The 15,701-nt window shown below is 44.3% G+C and overlaps 1 protein-coding gene across 1 annotated transcript in view; it reads right to left on the bottom strand.

Moving 5' to 3' along the window:
• The window catches only part of PICK1 (protein interacting with PRKCA 1), a 96,249-nt gene that overhangs the window by 44,749 nt on the left and 35,799 nt on the right, over positions 1–15,701 (bottom strand). Inside the window, exons 4-5 of the mRNA XM_040406569.1 lie at positions 2,128–2,256; positions 482–548 (exon numbers count right to left, since the gene is read on the bottom strand). Coding sequence (XP_040262503.1) covers positions 482–548; positions 2,128–2,256 — 196 coding nt within the window. The remainder of the gene's footprint in view (positions 1–481; positions 549–2,127; positions 2,257–15,701) is intronic.

The following is a 15,701-nucleotide window of genomic DNA, read 5'->3' as shown; positions in this document are numbered from 1 at the left end:
GACGTCACCATTGCGCATGCGCGGCGGTGTGTGCATTCAAGACAGCGATGTGCCCTGGCCCACTGATGCGGCACACAAGCGGTGGTCGTATCTAGTGGTTACCAGAAGACAACAGTGGGGTAGGAGTGAACGAATTTTGCCAAGATAGGTAGGGATTTGATAAAGGAACATAATTAGAAAAATGATCACAGGCACTTCAATAACAAATTAAAATATGATCAATGAGATGGGAATACCCCTTTAAAATCCATTAAATTATTTTGTTCTAAAATCCATTAAAAGTTGATGTGGTGAAGTTTGGTCCATGTCCTCAGCATTCAATTACGATCTTACATAAAATATATTTTTTTCAATACTCTATAATTCACGTACTAGAAGATGAGGTTTTTTAAGCAATTTTGACTTAAGTTGTCCACACAACACTAGATGGGAACATAGTCTAAAGAATGGTAGGTACTCTATGCCATGTACAGTAACTTACCAATATCAAGCGATTTTCCCTGCTTCGGATCAGCTTGCAATTTGTTGTAGTGAATAGTCACTTCTCCCTAGACAAGAAGACACTGACCGTCATTAGCTTAAAGATGCAAAAATTAATATTATGCATAATTAAAATATGCATAAGAAACAGATTTTGAAATTGTCTGCAGCTCAAATTGACAGTAGATTAATTACAAGAATTCCAATACACATTATTAGCGGAATAGAGGATTTCAAAACTTCATTTCAGCACTGATCCGGATGGATCTGGCCAGGAGTATGGATGAGCAGATCAATTTACCTGTTGTGGTGAATTTGCAAATAAGTAAGATGCTAAATTGAGTGAAAAATGTCCTCATCTTCCACTGGGTACTTAAACTTTACTTCATACAGATAATTATTCACTGGTGTCAGCGGTGACATGTCATCAGGGTGCAGGGCACTGCTGGAACATGTGCTGCTTGGGAACAAGTCACCACTGAGGCCAGTAATTGGTAATAGTGCACATGACCCCGTCCAGAAGTTTACACACTTGGGACTATAAGGAACTGTACTGGACCCTTGAAGCTGTAACAGAGCAACGAGGAGCAGGTGCTAAAAATGGAATTGAAGCAGGAAATTTGATTTAAAAGGGTGACCGGGTTCAGAGCTGAACCTGAACATATATTAATCTTCACCCCTCCGGAATCCCTTGCCCTGCGCTGAATCTCGCAGGCGAAGGGCTTTTTTGTTTATTTTTATTACACTGCTAGGCAGAGGCTTCTGCCTAGCATTGTTCCCGTGGTGTCACTGGCTCTGATGGGCGGGCTTTAGCGCTGCCCTAGCTGTTTTACAGGCTTGGCCAGCGCTAAAACCTGCCCGTTAGTGCCGGTGACATCACCGGACTCATTGCTAGGGGAAGCCTCCACCTAGCAGTCCCCATGCAGAGCCTGGTACGTCACCGGATCTCCAAAAAATTCATTTGACTTGTGCTATTAAGCACAGGGCAAAGGAGAGCATTGGAGCATGAAATGCTCATATCAGGGGGGCCAGAGGGGTGAAGATGGGGAACCCCAGACAACCCCATTAAGCAAACCCCTTTTCACTCTTCTAAAAGTCACATTAAAATTATGGAAAACCATCCATCCATTTTATTTATATAAAAAAAAAAAAAAAAAAAATTGGTTGTCAATACGGGATAATAAAAAGTTAGAGGGAAGTATCCCTTTAAAAACTGAAAAAATATTCACATTAAATGGGGAATGAACAGAAAGCTTACATGTCCTCCTTTTCGGCCACAGATCTTGGACTACCAAATGCACAATATGCATAGGGTAATCTACAAAGAGTTTTTCAGCCACAGGGACAGTTGGGAACAATTTGGATGGCTGAACTAGAGACTTGACTGCTTGTAAGAGAATCAGTCATGAAGCCAAGGGGTCTTGGAGGATCGAAACCCCAGTTAATATCCACACACGTGAATAAGTAATTCTCGGGATCTGCCATATACTTTGATGTACCAAATGAAAATGATAACATTCCACAAACTATTTGCAGTGATGTGGTTTACTTGTACAGGTCTTCAAAAATAATGTGTTCATGCTCATAGATCCTCACAAATATAAATGTCTATACACTTGGAGGTACTATTCAAAGCAACTCTCTCACCTTAACAGTCTGGATCATTTTGGCCACCTCTACTTTTGTTTTTCCTTTAACTGATTTTCCATTCACGCCAGTAATTTCATCTCCTGCTGCAATAGTTCCATCCAATGCAGCAGGGGTATTGTCAAACACCTGCAGAAAGAGCAACACCTTCAAATATCATGTGCAGTTTGCTTGTCACTAACAAAATGGTGTCTGTCTGAGAGACGACCCCCAGTATGAATTCTATGATTGAAACTATTTGCAGCAAAGACTTGAAACGGTCAGGAATTCCTCTGTCTATCATACATATGCCTTAAACGTATTTCCTGTTTACATTCCTTCTTGCTAAAAGACCAATCATGTGAGCCCACTCCTTCCACTAATATGGAGGGTATAAAATGTGAAGCCCCCACCTAATAAATTAGAGTTATGCTTTGACCTTATATAGAGTGTCAGTGTTATTTCTCTCGCCGTGCATGCACGTATCTAGCTAACGGATTTGGAGCAGTGTATCAACCTACCTGACCATTGATCAGAACCAGAACATTTTGGCACCCGACGTGTGGGGCTCGAAGGTTGGACCCCCCTGTTGCAGTACCCCCGGAGATCAGATGTAGGAGGGGCGCACCAACGTACAACGGGATCGCTACCCGTGATATGAGGTAAGAAAACAGTGTAATCTTGCCTATACTGCGTCCTCTGGTGTAGCCTCTTGTCATCGGTCTGAGGAAGGGGTGAGGAAGCAGTTGGGGCGCCTTTGAGGGCACGTAAGTAAGAACCCCACAGTAATTGATGAGATTTTGATACACTGTGTTTTATGTGTTGTCTTGTTCTGACGTCACTATGACCTTGAGCACCTGTTTATAAACTACCGAGTTACAAGGAAGCCTACCTCATTAGCCTACATCGCGGTACAGCCAGAGGCGTCTGTCCAGATAGTAGAAGGGGAGGAGGCGGTCAGAACTGGTCCAAAGGTGTACTACGTGTCTGACTCAAAGAAGAACTCTTCAGGAAGTTCAGGAACACAGGGTGCAAGCACGGGTTATGGACTAGACTGCTCCAGGAGATATTACATTATGGGAAATGTTGAAAGTGTCCCGAAGGGATGCTGCTCACCGGAGCAGTACGTGGCGGACAAGAGAGGGAAACGCTTCGTAAAGTGTTTACCCAGGTTGGAGAAACATTATGAGATGTGTAAAGGTGGCACTCTTTGTGTTGATACATGGAGAGCATTGTTAAATGAAAAAAATAAAAATAAGGCAAACTTGCTGATGAAAAGATAGTAAATGCAGTTAGATATGCAAATAAGACAATTTTATCCAAAGCAATATCCAGGGGGCCAGCTAGATATGTGTACTTAACACCAAATCAGCTGTATTCAATTGTCAGTCAGTTGCCGGACCCCGAGACCCACCCCATGCCGTTTTACCGTAAATTAGATCAAATATACAAGACATATGGGTGTACATCTCTGCCATCCTCCAGCAGACACAACCCAAACACCTCCCAAACACCTCACTGCACAACGCCACCTCCGGCTGCAGGGTAGTCTGCTCCTGCCAGATAATGTCACCATTCAGAAATGTCACATCCTTAACCCTGCTCCACTCCTTCCTCTTCCAAGGGGAAACTATAATAGAGATTCAGAAGAAGCTTCTGAAGATTTTATTATACTTCCCATACTGGTGAAAATTATAGGCTAGAAGCACACAATGCTCATAAACACATACAGCCAAAGCTTCACCCACCCACGAACGAAGGCCAATTGAGGTAAAATCGGGTGTTCAATGGCTGCCGTGTGAAAATAACTCGCCCACACATGGCCAACCGCACTGTTTGAACTCAACGTAAGGGATTCTTAAAATTAAGAACGCTACAGTACCTATCACTGAGGAAGAAGTCAGAATCCATAAGACTTCGAAACGCGTCTGGAAGAAATTTGGACCCTCTAATACCACCATTTCTGCGTACGCTACAGACTACCAGGATCTGCACCTCTCTCTCATTTGCTGGCTGAGAACAGATTGTCCCGTGCCTGCTAAAGAACTCCCTGGAGACATATTGTTCCATTCCACCTTAATTGGAGCAACCCAGGATCTGAGCACGAGGGACACTGAAACAGCGGAGACCAGAGGAAAGACTATATTTCGCTTTGGAGGTAAGGGAGTAGTACAGCTCATAAAGAGGTGGGATGCCACCAGAGAGCTGGAATCCCGAATTATTCAAGCTAATTTGTGAAATTTGACACAGTGTTTCTATCACGAAATATTGACTTTGTGAGCCGACCGAATATATGGTGTTGGATCGATACAACACCTGCAACTCACAGCCAATAATCGAACTGAAACCACGTCTTGCTATCTGTGAAAATTATACAAATGCATTTCAACATGTTTAATGGCGATCATTAATGCCGAATATCTGGTGACCATCTAATCGAGAATCTGGTTTGAACGACTATTATATCTGTTAACCAGAGCATACTGTGAATTGCGGTTATCGAATTTTTGAGGTTATCGAATATATGGTGATGGTTTGATCGACATCCAGCCTGAACGATCACCTTATTCGATGACCTGATCACATTTGCTGCCAGGCATAGAGGTTCAACCAATACCCTATTCCTCAGCTATTTAACATACCTAATCGTCATTTTAGTGATGTTTTAATGGTTTTATTGTGTGTTTCTTGTAAAATTTACGTATCTTGTATGATGATTTTAGATGTATGATTTTTAGTAATTTGTGACCTGCAGAATATCTGAATATAATAAAATTTAATGTTTGAGCAGTCTTCCGGATATATGAGTGCCATATGTTCCTTAACTACCTTTTTGCATTAATTTTTGGTGTGTGGAGTTCACACTGAGATATTGAGCACCATCCTATCCCCATTGATTAGTAGAGCCACCCCATTCTGCTAACCGTCACCTCATCCCGCAAAAAATGAGCCCCTACCTAAGACAATCGCCCAAAAAATAAAAAAGTATACATACTAAGTATCGTCGCGTCCGTAATAACCTGCTCTATAAAAATATCACATGACCTAACCCCTCAGGTGAATACCGTAAAAAATTAAAATAAAAACGGTGTAAAAAATTCAATTTTTTTGTCACCTTACATCACAAAAAGTGTAATAGCAACTAGCAAGCGATCAAAAAGTCATACGCACCCCAAAATAGTGCCGATCAAACCGTCATCTCATCCCGCAAAAATCATACCCTACCCAAGATAATCGCTTAAAAACTGAAAACTATGGCTCTCAGACTATGAAGACACTAAAACATGATTTTTTTTGTTTCAAAAATGAAATCATTGTGTAAAACTTACATAAATAAAAAAATTGTATACATATTAGGTATCGCCGCGTCCGGGACAAACCTCGTCTATAAAAATACCACATGATCTAACCTGTCAGATGAATGTTGTAAATAACAAAAAAAAAAAAAACGGTGCCAAAACAGCTATTTCTTGTTACCTTGCCTCACAAAAAGTGTAATACAGAGCAACCAAAAATCATACAAACCGGATTCCAAAAAAGTTGGGACACTAAACAAATTGTGAATAAAAACTGAATGCAATGATGTGGAGATGGCAAATGTCAATATTTTATTTGTAATAGAACGTAGATGACAGATCAAACGTTTAATCCGAGTAAATGTATCATTTTAAAGGAAAAATACGTTGATTACAATTTTCACGGTGTCAACAAATCCCAAAAAAGTTGGGACAAGTAGCAATAAGAGGCTGGAAAAAGTAAATATGAGCATATCGAAGAGCTGGAAGACCAATTAACACTAATTAGGTCAATTGGCAACATGATTGGGTATAAAAAGAGCTTCTCAGAGTGGCAGTGTCTCTCAGAAGCCAAGATGGGTAGAGGATCACCAATTCCCACAATGTTGCGCAGAAAGATAGTGGAGCAATATCAGAAAGGTGTTACCCAGCGAAAAATTGCAAAGACTTTGCATCTATCATCATCAACTGTGCATAACATCATCCGAAGATTCAGAGAATCTGGAACAATCTCTGTGCGTAAGGGTCAAGGCCGTAAAACCATACTGGATGCCCGTGATCTCCGGGCCCTTAAACGACACTGCACCACAAACAGGAATGCTACTGTAAAGGAAATCACAGAATGGGCTCAGGAATACTTCCAGAAACCATTGTCAGTGAACACAATCCACCGTGCCATCCGCCGTTGCCAGCTGAAACTCTACAGTGCAAAGAAGAAGCCATTTCTAAGCAAGATCCACAAGCTCAGGCGTTTTCACTGGGCCAGGGATCATTTAAAATGGAGTGTGGCAAAATGGAAGACTGTTCTGTGGTCAGACGAGTCATGATTTGAAGTTCTTTTTGGAAATCTGGGACGCCATGTCATCCGGACCAAAGAGGACAAGGACAACCCAAGTTGTTATCAACGCTCAGTTCAGAAGCCTGCATCTCTGATGGTATGGGGTTGCATAAGTGCGTGTGGCATGGGCAGCTTGCATGTCTGGAAAGGCAGCATCAATGCAGAACAATATATTCAGGTTCTAGAACAACATATGCTCCCATCCAGATGTCATCTCTTTCAGGGAAGACCCTGCATTTTTCAACAAGATAATGCCAGACCACATTCTGCATCAATCACAACATCATGGCTGCGTAGGAGAAGGATCCGGGTACTGAAATGGCCAGTCTGCAGTCCAGATCTTTCACCTATAGAGAACATTTGGCGCATCATAAAGAGGAAGGTGCAACAAAGAAGGCCCAAGACGATTGAACAGTTAGAGGCCTGTATTAGACAACAATGGGAGAGCATTCCTATTTCTAAACTTGAGAAACTGGTCTCCTCGGTCCCCAGACGTCTGTTGAGTGTTGTAAGAAGAAGGGGAGATGCCACACAGTGGTGAAAATGGCCTTGTCCCATGAAACATGACAACATGAAATTCTGATTCAACATATTTTTCCCTTAAAATGGTACATTTTCTCAGTTTCAACTTTTGTTCCGTGATTTATGTTCTATTCTGAATAAAATATTAGAAGTTGGCACCTCCACATCATTGCATTCAGTTTTTATTCACGATTTGTATAGTGTCCCAACTTTTTTGGAATCCGGTTTGTATGTACCTTAAACTAGTACCAACAAAACTGCCACCCTATCACATAGTTTCTAAAATGGGGTCACATTTTTGGAGTTTCTACTCTAGGGGTGCATCAGGGGCGCTTCAAATGGGACATGGTATCAAAAAAACTGTCCAGCAAAATCTGCCTTCCAAAAACCGTATGGCATTCCTTTCCTTCTGCGCCCTGCCGTGTGCCCGTACAGCAGTTTATGGGGTGCTTATGTAAACTACAGAATCAGGGCAATAAATATTGAGTTTTGTTTGGCTGTTGACCCTTTGTAACTGGAAAAAAATTATTAAAATGGAAAATCTGCCAAAAAAGTAAAATTTTGAAATTGTATCTCTATTTTCCATTAATTCTTGTGGAACACCTAAAGGGTTAACAAAGTTTGTAAAATCAGTTTTGAATACCTTGAGGGGTGTAGTTTCTTTCTTTTGGGTGGTTTCTATTATGTAAGCCTCACAAAGTGACTTCACACCTGAACTGGTCCTTAAAAAGTTGGTGTCACGGGGTTCCGAAGGTGCACTCGGTCCCCCATTGCCCGCAGAACTATTGCTTAGCTTTTGGAATGAGGTTCTGTGTTTGACCTCATTCCCAGGGCGGCTTTACTAGCTGGGTGGCTCCCTGCTCCTAGTCTGCCTTGAGCGCCGAGCTGATCATTCGGTGCTCGACTGGTTGGTCTGTCGGTCATGTGACGCTGGCCACGTCACATGACCCTCACTCCCCACTATAAATACAGGCAGCCTGCTGGCTACAGGTTGCCTGTTAATTTCTAGGTTCCTGGCTATTTGTTGGACTGCTGAATACTTACCTGATCCTGTTCCCTGACCATCCTTTTGCCTGCTCCTCCTGTACTGCGCTTCCGTCCTGGTATTGTGACCTCGGCTCCCACCTGACTACTCTCTTAGGACTCCTCTTGTACTTCTCTGCTCTCCTGGTATTTATGACCCCGGCTTCTCCTGACAATTCTCTGCTTGCTCCATTTGTACTTTGCAGCTTTCCTGGTATTGACTCGGTCCGTTCACGTCCTGTTGTTTGTCTGTCTGTCATCCCTGCACTTACTCCAAGTTAGGGATTGCCGTCCAGTTGTCCCCTGTCATTAGGACTCGCGAGGCAAGTAGGCAGGGCCAGGGGTAAGGGTGGAGCGCAGTGGTCACTTCCCTCCCCCCTGTGTGTGTACGCGACCGTTACAGATTAACAGGCCCAATAACCACTGTATTATGAATCCTCTGGTGACCCTGACTGACCATGTCTCTAATCTGACGCAGAGGGTGCAGGAGTTAGGGGAAAAACTCAGTTCTTTTGAGTTAGGGCAAGGTTCTTCCACTCCTCAGGCCTCCAGTCCGCATTTTGAGCCCCAGATTAAGCTCCCAGAACCCTTTTCTGGAGACCGGAGGAAGTTTCTCTCTTTTAAGGAGAGTTGCAAACTTTACTTCCGTTTGCGCCCCGTGTCCTCTGGCCCCGAGAGTCAACGCGTGGGCATTATCATTTCCCGATTACAGGGTGATCCCCAGGACTGGGCGTTCTCTTTACCTGCTGGTACCAGTTGTTTATATTCTGTGGAGGGGTTCTTTCAGGCCTTGGGTACCCTCTATGATGAACCAGACAGGGCTCTAGTAGCCGAGAAGGCTCTAAAGGCACTGCTTCAGGGCAATTTACCAGCGGAGGATTATTGCACCCAATTAAGAAGGTGGTGTGTCCCCTCAGGATGGAACGAACCAGCCCTGAAGAGTCAGTTCAGGTCAGGTCTGTCTGATAAATTAAAGGATCTTCTGGTCAGTTATCAACTTCCAGAGACCTTAGAGGAGATGATGACCCTTGTTGTCCGACTTGACCGACGGGTTAGAGAGAGACGACAGGAACAACAGTTCTCTTCCCAGATGGTGGTCCAGCCAGAGGCCTATCCCAGAGACAATGCTGAGGTCTCCACCAAGGAACCCATGCAGGTTGGCATGACCCGAGGGAATCTTCGCCGCAGACGTGGAGAATGCTTTTACTGTGGAGATCCTGACCATTGGATCAACCAGTGTCCTAAGAAGGTCCTCTCTGTCAAGTCTCCTAAGACAAGGCAACCTAAAGACCAGGTACACCCTGAATTTTCTAAATGTAAGCTTTCGGTACCCATTACGATTTCTCTGGGAGTAGATAAATGGCCGGGTAAGGCCTTTATTGATTCTGGCTCAGCGGCTAGCTTTATTAACTCTGAGTATGCTGTGAGATTGGGTATTCCTATGTTTGCCTTACCAACTCCTATCCATGTCATGGCTATTGATGCTACTCCTCTTATTGGTGGTACGGTGAGCTTATGTACCTCTGAGATTTCTCTAACCGTGGGTGTGTGCCACTCAGAGAGATGTTCCCTTTTAGTCATGGAGAACCTACCGGCTGAGGTGGTACTAGGGTTGCCTTGGCTCCGACTACATAACCCCACTATAGATTGGTCCAGTGGGGAGTTGGTGAGATGGGGGCCTAAGTGTGACTCGTGCTTGTCCATGGTACAGGCTGGGGTCTCAGTAAAGTCTGATACCTTACCCACTGTTGTTAGGGAATACTCTGATGTATTCTCATCACCAACCCCGGAGGTTCTACCCCCCCATAGACCTTATGATTGTACCATAGAGCTAGTAGAGGGGGCCAAGTTTCCTAAGGGGCGAATTTATAATCTTTCTAAGCCCGAACGAAAGGCCATGGAAGATTATATTAAGGAGAGTCTTGGTAAAGGGCATATTAGACCTTCTGTCTCTCCTATGGGGGCGGGGTTTTTCTTCGTTAAGAAAAAATATGGTGGTCTTAGGCCATGTATCGATTACAGGAGATTAAATAAAATCACTGTCCAGAATAGATACTCCCTCCCATTGATTCCGGATTTATTTAACCAGGTTCTGGGGGCAACCTGGTTTTCCAAAATTGACCTGAAAGGGGCATACAATCTAATCCGAATCAAGGAGGGAGACGAATGGAAGACGGCATTCAATACTCCGGTAGGACACTTTGAATATCAGGTGATGCCTTTTGGACTCAGCAATGCCCCAGCTGTGTTCCAAAACTTCATGAATGACATTCTTAGGGAGTTCTTAGGTAAATTTGTTATTGTCTATCTTGACGACATTTTGATATTCTCTCCTGACTTCGAATCCCATGTGTCTCATGTTAAACAAGTATTAGAGGTGTTGAGGGAAAATCAGCTATCCGCTAAGCAAGAGAAATGTGTCTTTGGTGTACAGGAGATTCTGTTTCTAGGGCATGTTGACTCCTCACGCCTTCAAGATGGATCCTGGTAAGGTACTAGCTATTAAGGAATGGGTAAGACCTTCATCCTTAAAGGCCTTACAACGGTTCCTAGGTTTCGCCAATTACTATCGTAAATTTATTATGAATTTTTCCGTAATTGCTAAACCGTTGACCGACCTTACTAAGAAAGGGGCGGATTTGGAGAATTGGTCTACTGAGGCCATTTCTTCATTTGAAAAATTAAAAAAGGCATTCAGTAGCGCTCCCATTCTGATCCAGCCTGATCAGGAGAAACCTTTTATTGTGGAGGTGGATGCGTCCGAGGACGGCGCAGGAGCAGTCCTTTCACAAAGTCCTGCCACCCTCACTAACCTGAGACTATGTGCCTTCTTCTCCAGGAAATTCTCTCCTACGGAGAGAAACTACGACATAGGGAATAGGGAGCTGCTGGCCATTAAATGGGCATTTGAGGAGTGGAGGCATTTTCTGGAGGGGGCAAGGCATTGTGTAACTGTCATTGTCACTGACCATAAAAACCTTATGTTTCTCGAGTCTGCTAAGAGGTTGAATCCCCGTCAAGCCAGATGGGCTCTGTTTTTTACTCGTTTTGATTTTTCCATTACGTTCAGGCCGGGAAGTAAAAATGTGAAGGCGGACGCATTATCTCGGAGCTTCCATGCTTTTCAACCTACTGAGGTACCACCTGAATCCATCCTACCAGCAAAAATCTTCATAGCAGCTCTTACCCAGGATATCTCGGCTCGCATTAGGTCTGAACAACATCTGGCACCGGTATCCACCCCAACAGATAAGTTGTTTGTACCCGTACAATTTCGTCTCCAGCTGTTGGGTGAGTGTCACGATTCTGCCTTTTGTGGACATCCGGGTGTTGAGGGCACTAAGGATCTGGTTTCTAGATCTTATTGGTGGCCCACTCTAACTAGGGATGTCAAGTCCTACGTGTCAGCCTGTGAGGTTTGTGCCAGGTCCAAGACACCTAGGACTCGCCCTGCTAGTAACCTACGACCCCTACCCATTCCCAGTAGACCCTGGTCCCATATCTCGATGGACTTTATAACTGACCTACCGCCGGCGGACGGTAAGACTGTAGTCTGGGTAGTGGTCGATAGGTTTAGCAAGATGGTCCATTTCATTCCCCTGTCTAAATTCCCGAATGCCAAAACTCTGGAGTCTATGTTTGTGAAAGAAATTGTTCGATTGCATGGTATCCCGGAAAATATTGTTTCTGACAGGGGTGTGCAGTTTGTGTCCAAATTCTGGAGGGCCTTCTGTCAAAAATGTAAAATTTCATGGTCTTTTTCCTCTGCCTACCACCCTGAGAGTAATGGGCAGACTGAACGCTTTAATCAGTCTGTGGAACAATTCTTGAGGTTGTATGTTGCTGATGACCAGCAATTATGGGTGAAATTTCTTCCATTGGCTGAATTTGCTTTGAATAACAGTGTCAATTCTTCTGCTGGGGTTTCACCTTTCTTTTGTAACCATGGTTTCCATCCCCGTTTTCATTCTGGATCATCCGTCTCCTCCTCTAACCCTGAGGCGGACAGGCTCTCCTCTGAACTGTGCACAGTTTGGGCCCGGGTTCAATCGAACTTAGAAAAGGCTCAAAGTTCTCAGAAACTCAAGGCTGATAGGAGACGTTCAAGGGGGGTGAATTTTCAGGTTGGGGAGAAGGTATGGTTGTCCTCCAAGAATCTCTCTCTTAAGGTAGATTCTAAAAAGTTTGCTCCTCGTTTTATTGGACCATATAAGATCACGGAGGTGATTAACCCGGTATCATTTAGGTTGGAGCTGCCCGAGTCATTCCACATTCATAATGTGTTCCATAAATCTCTACTTAAAAAATATTTTGAACCGGTAGTACCATCGAAAGCCTCGCCTCCGCCGGTTCTTGTTAATGATGGTGTCGAGTATGTGGTGTCTAAAATAGTGGATGTCAGGAAGGTGCGTAATTCCTTGCAGTACCTGATTCACTGGAAGGGGTATGGACCTGAAGAGAGATCTTGGGTACCTGCCAGGGAGGTTCATGCTCCTAGACTTGTTCGAAAATTTCATTTAGAACACCCTGAAAGGCCATCGCCTGAACCTGAAGTCTTGGGTCCGGTGGCCCCTCGTAAAAGGGGGGGTACTGTAACGGGGTTCCGAAGGTGCACTCGGTCCCCCATTAGCCGCAGACCTACTGCTTAGCTTCGGGAGCGAGGATCTGTGTTTGACCTCGTTCCCAGGGCGGCTTTACTAGCTGGGTGGCTCGCTGCTCCTAAGTCTGCCTTGAGCGCCGAGCTGATCTCTCGGTGCTCGACTGGTTGGTCTGTCGGTCATGTGACGCTGGCTTGTCACATGACCATCACTCCCCACTATAAATACAGGCAGTCTGCTGGCCACAGGTTGCCTTTTAATTTAGGTTCCACCTGTGGTTTTGTCTTTCCTGGCGTACTTACCTCCTGCTGAATTCCTGACGATCCTCTGCCTGCACCTTGTGTACTTTGCTGCTCTCCTGGTATTCTTACCCCGGCCTCCTCCTGACGATCCTCTCCCGACTCCTTTGGTACTACGCGACTCTCCTGGTATTTATGACCCCGGCTTCTCCTGACAATTCTCTGCTTGCTCCTTTTGTACTTTGTAGCTTTCCTGGTATTGACTCGGTCCGTTCACGTTCTGTTGTTTGTCTGTCTGTCATCCCTGCACTTAGTCCAAGCTAGGGATTGCCGTCCAGTTGTCCCCTGTCATTAGGACTCGCGAGGCAAGTAGGCAGGGCCAGGGGTAAGGGTGGAGCACAGTGGTCACTTCCCTCCCCCCTGTGTGTGTGTGTACGCGACCGTTACACCCGGATCTTCTTAAACAGGGACCAGTTTGCGATCCAGATGTCAGAGTTTACATCTGAAGGCCCTGAATTTGAAAGGGCACTATTGATTAATCAGGGGTTTTCTGAGCCCCTTGTATCTACATTATTAGAAGGTAAGAATAGATGTAACTATATCAATTTATGCAAATACCTTCCATTTCTAGGGGTCAAGTCGGGCTCGGTACCTTCGGAGACTTCCGTCTTCCAGATACTGGAATTTCTATTTCTATCAGGGGGTCTTGCTAAGAGTTCTTTAAAGGTCCAAGTATCCGCTCTCTCTGCCCTTTTTCTTTTTATATCAAATCGTTTTTATTAAATCAATAAATGCAGGATATTAAAAAACAATACATTGTCTTTTCTTACTTTATCCACCTTGTGGAATCAGTGTACAGCAATATCCATAGAAATATCAACATACAGTTATATCGTGTATCCAAACATAGCAAGTACACTTGTAGAAATAAATATTGAGACAAGGAATTGCATAAGTCCTAACAATCTCAAATCCCCTCCCCCCCCACCCTTCCCTACCACCTCCCCACCCTGTAAACTAGTCTTGAACCAACCCGAGCCTATATAACCACATGAGTATGAGATAACCAATCACTCCACAATTTGTCAAACTTCTGAGGACACCCTCTCTTCACATACACCCCTTATCCAATATCAGCATGTCATGCACCTTCCGTTCAAACTCACCCAGTGTAGGCGGACTTCCCTGGATCCATCTCATAGCCACCAGCTTCCTGGCCACATACAACAACCTCCCCACAGCAACCTTGACCGATTCGTTCCCTCCAATCTCAGACACATACCCCAATACACACACCTTGGGATCTTTTTGAATTTCCAACGTCATTTTACTATTGATCATATTCCTTACATCCTCCCAATAATTACCAATTACTGGACAAGACCAAAGCATATGTAACAAATCCGCACCATCTTCCATACACTTTGGACACTTGTCATCAATTCTTACTCCAAACTTTTTTAGGAACACCAGTGTTTTGTACACTCTATGTATGATAAATAGTTGGGACAGTTTGCCCTGTTCACTCAAGGACACCTTAGGGACTCCTTCCAATATATCATCCCACTTATCCTTAGACATTTCCCCCAAGTCAGCCTCCCATTTCTTCATTCTTGAGAGCGGAAACCTCTCTAAGAATTTTTCAAGTAGAAGAGCGTACACCTGTGATATCAGCCCTCTTTCCCCCCCCCCAGTCGGGAGAACAAGCTTATGAACCACCTCCATTTGGGCTATCACACATCCTTTCCGCAGCGTGACCTCAAGGGCATGACTTATTTGAAGATATTTATAGAACCATCCCCTAGGGATATTGAATTCCTGCTGCAGGTACTGAAATGACTTACATATCTTATCCTCAATTAATTGGCCAATTCTCGTCACTCCATAAGTTTCCCAGTTCCGAAGTCCTGACATGGCAAAAAATTCAGGTAACAGGTGATTATCTCTGATAGGGGAAAGTTCACTGATTCCACCTACACCTCTTAGCTGCTTCACCTTTGCCCAAACTTTTTTCATAAGTTCAATAAGAGGGAGTTTTTCCCTCCCAGCATGCATACCTGACCCTTCCAGAATTCCCATGAGATCACGACTGCCCAACCAATGCTGCAATATCTGTCCAGTCATATCCGGCACTTGGGAACCAATCCACCCCTTGAAATGCTGACATTGGGAAGCCAAAAAATAAATCCATGCATTAGGAACAGCCAAGCCCCCTTCCGACTTAGGGTACTGCAATGTCTCCAGTTTAATCCTAGCCTGACCATATTTCCAAATAAGATCCCTAAATATAAAGTGAATTTTCTTAAATCTATCGAGGGGGATCCATACGGGAGCATTGTTCAAAACAGAGAGCAACTGGGGCATCATAACCATTTTTAAGAGGTTCACTCTACCTACCACTGAAAGAAAGAGCCTACACCATGACCTCACCTTTAGCCTGAAAGTAGCCAGCAACGGAAACAAATTAAGGTCCTCAAATTCCGACAATCTAGGTGTTATATACAGTCCCAAGTATTTAAATTTATCCACCCAAGGAACTCGACTATCTACTTGTCTGCCTGAGAGGACCTGCCCATCAATTGGCATCAAAGAGGATTTTTGCCAATTTATCTGAAGCCCAGAGAAGCCACCAAATCTGTCAATCAATGCCATGGCCGCATCCAGGGACGCACCAGTATCGCCCATAAAAGCAGAGTGTCATCAGCGTACATAGCCACTTTGTTGTGCAGCCCACCGTATCTAAACCCCTCTATATTTGTTGATAAGCGGATATACGCCGCTAGCGGCTCTATTGCAAGAGCAAACAATAAGGGCGACAATGGGCATCCCTGTCTGGTGCCCCTGGCAAGGGCAAAACAAT

This window comes from Bufo bufo, chromosome 9 (assembly GCF_905171765.1).
Source record: "Bufo bufo chromosome 9, aBufBuf1.1, whole genome shotgun sequence".
In the NCBI taxonomy this organism is placed as follows: Eukaryota; Metazoa; Chordata; class Amphibia; order Anura; family Bufonidae; genus Bufo; species Bufo bufo.
Note: the sequence above shows the minus strand (reverse complement) of the source record. Positions and strands in the feature narration are given on the sequence as shown.